The sequence below is a fragment of the Lipotes vexillifer genome, unplaced genomic scaffold (genome assembly GCF_000442215.2).
Source record: "Lipotes vexillifer unplaced genomic scaffold, Lipotes_vexillifer_v1.1 scaffold393, whole genome shotgun sequence".
Taxonomy (NCBI): domain Eukaryota; kingdom Metazoa; phylum Chordata; class Mammalia; order Artiodactyla; family Lipotidae; genus Lipotes; species Lipotes vexillifer.
In genome coordinates, this window is record NW_006774564.1 from 575,577 (window position 1) to 578,409 (window position 2,833).

Below are 2,833 nucleotides of genomic sequence, written 5' to 3' on the forward strand. Positions count from 1 at the left end.
CAGTACGCGGGCCTCTCACTGCTGTGGCCTCTCCTGTTGCAGAGCACAGGCTCCAGATGTGCAGGCTCAGTGGCCATGGCTCATGGGCCCAGCCGCTCCGCGGCATGTGGGATCCTCCCGGACCGGGGCACGAACCCATGTCCCCTGCATCGGCAGGCGGACTCGCAACCACTGCGCCACCAGGGAAGCCCTGAAGGAGACTTTTAATAAGGGGTTCATAGAAAAATAAATGCTTATATTGAAGGTCAGCCTAATTTCTTGAGGCTTTTCCACATCTTTAAGAATTAGTAGACTTGGAAAACCCACCCAGTAAGCCTGGTTTCTCATAAGAACATAAAATTCCTGATGTGAACATTCAAGGGTAAGGAAAGAATATAGCACTTCTCTCTCAGGTAGGCAAGAACAGTGAGGTAAAATGGGAAGAGACTCCTGGGGCAAAGGGGGAAGATGTTAGGCTGTCTTTTGAGTTGGAAAAGGAGCATTTATACACCATGGGCATCCCCCTGCTGTCACTTACTTGCACTCTTCAGGCCAAGAACATCCTTCAAGGTGTTGATCAGGGGGAACTTGCCCTGGTTACAGAATGTGCCTGTGAAGTCATCCATGTCAATGGCCCAGACCATGGCACCTCCAAAGTTGTTCTGTTTAAGCCACTCAGCCTGTTTAAGGATAGAGGACACCAGCAGTCATTTTATTTTGGGGGACTCAGGGCTCAGCTCACAGCACATTGGAGGGGCTGACCTTACCTTGATATTAAAGCTCTTGACGTTGTCATAGCCAACCCATTCACTGCCCTTATAGGTGTAGGGCACGTCCTGAGAGGCATCCCATGCCTGAGTGGCTCCATCTTTCAGGAAGGTGCAGATCTTTAAAAAGTCAAGAGATTCAAATCCTTTAAGTATGACTCCCCAAAAAGAGAAAACATACAATTTCCTCTTTGATTTTTTTTTTTTCTGTCATGCCTGCAATAGGGGTTTTCCTCAGATTTCTAATTATGGGTTTTTATTTGCAGTAAATAAGATCAAGTTGTTTTTGAAATACTCAGATGTTATCCCTATTCTTAGTGCTTAATTTTGAGAACCCATGTTAGTATGGGAGATACAGTTATTTAATTCCCTTAAGTGCTAATATAAATGACCTTAAGTATGTAGTCTGTTGTTTGAAGGTATATTGCACACTACAAATGTTCTTCATACTGGATTAGGTAAATGAATAGGTTACTTAAACACCCAAAGCATTTGGAGTAATATCTGTGTTACAGTAGGTAAGTAGTGGACAAAATGAACATTCAAGCTTTACACAGATTCTAACCCTAAGGCTACTGTGCAGCACAGGGCATGAAATTCACAGAATTTCAACTGTAAAGCCCAGGCTACCTACCTCATAGTAGGCCAGGAACCCAGCCTGCCTGGTGTAGGGCCCAGCAGGACCAGCACCTGAAGTGGGGGCACCAATGCCATTGTTGGAAGGGTTGCTTAGCATGTAGTTGTGTCCATAGGCAGGGAATCCAACGATGAGCTTCTCAGCTAGGGCCCCATTGTTCTTCCAGTAGTTCATGGCATAATCCTAAAAATGTAACAGGTGAGTTAGAGGCCCACCCAGCTGATGACCCATTGCTTAGTTATGCTAGTCCACTGACCTAAAAGGTAAAATTGAATGATGCTAAAAACAGATAGATTAGTTGGTATTTTTGGAAACATTTTGGTGAGGTTATAGTTAATGAAATATGATCAGCCACTTAAGAAGAGAGTTGTCCAAATGAGACTTTTGCAGAATTTATATTTCTTTTGTCTCTGAATCTCCATGTGATTTACAACATCTCTGGTCTGAACCTGCATCTGTGTGGGTACTCACCACATTGAGGTAAGCATTGTTGCCAGTGTCAGTTCGGTATTTGTAGAGGGGGCTGTTCTCTCCAGTGTAGCCCTCCCAGGGGCCATAGAAGTCATAAGTCATGACATGGATGTAGTCTAGGTACCTGAGGTGGGATAAAGCGTTTAAAAGCATTTCCAATTGTTATTTCCCACACCTGTGCAGACAAACGATACCATTTCCAATGTCTCTTAAACAAAGTCCCTGAGTGGCAAGACAGACTAAGGCCAAGTCTACTTTGCAAAACTGATACCTATAGGAGTTTGGGGATAAGGTGAGTCACTCACTGGGACAGCTGAGGAATCTCATAGCCAGACTGGATGTTGGAGATGCCAGCAGCTACTGCAGCAGTGACCAGCAGCCTGGGCTTGTTGGTTTGGATGGCCTCCTGCTCAAAAGCTTCACGCATTTCCTATAGAATAATCAAGTATAGTAGGACATCTATGAAACTGATTTCAGCTCCTTAAATATTAATAAATATATGTTTGTATAATGCTTTTCTTTTTTCAAAGTGCTTTCACATATTTTATCTTTAGTTTCTGCATATCCCTATAGACAGAATTGATGGTATTTATTTTATAGCTAATATGCATAGAAGTTAGACAATTTCACCAAAGTCTCACAGCAAGTTAGTATCCAGGTCATGACCAGAACCCAGGTCCCAGATGACCAGTCAGAGCTCTACTTATATCACTACACTTTGAAGTTATACTTGCTACAGTAACCTATATCCAGCTTTTAGCAATATAGAGATTTGCTTCCCTTTGTCCAGTAAATGAGCTACTTTATAGGACTGACATCCCATCAAATGAAATGCTGAATTGGCCAGTGAGGAAGGTGGTAACAGCCAGGTGATAGGTTCCCGTTCAATGCTAGAGGTTAATCCACTGTTATTTTGTGACTCTAATCTTGCCCGGAGCACTGGATTCAGTTTTTTTTTTTTTTTTTTTTTTTTTTTGGT

At 43.0% G+C, this 2,833-nt stretch overlaps 1 protein-coding gene across 1 annotated transcript in view; it reads right to left on the reverse strand.

Moving 5' to 3' along the window:
* Positions 1 to 2,833, reverse strand: part of CHIA (chitinase acidic) — a 14,353-nt gene that overhangs the window by 4,985 nt on the left and 6,535 nt on the right. The window contains exons 6-10 of the mRNA XM_007449354.1: positions 2,160 to 2,284; positions 1,855 to 1,978; positions 1,381 to 1,566; positions 747 to 866; positions 518 to 659 (exon numbers count right to left, since the gene is read on the reverse strand). Of these exons, the coding sequence (XP_007449416.1) occupies positions 518 to 659; positions 747 to 866; positions 1,381 to 1,566; positions 1,855 to 1,978; positions 2,160 to 2,284 (697 nt within the window). The remainder of the gene's footprint in view (positions 1 to 517; positions 660 to 746; positions 867 to 1,380; positions 1,567 to 1,854; positions 1,979 to 2,159; positions 2,285 to 2,833) is intronic.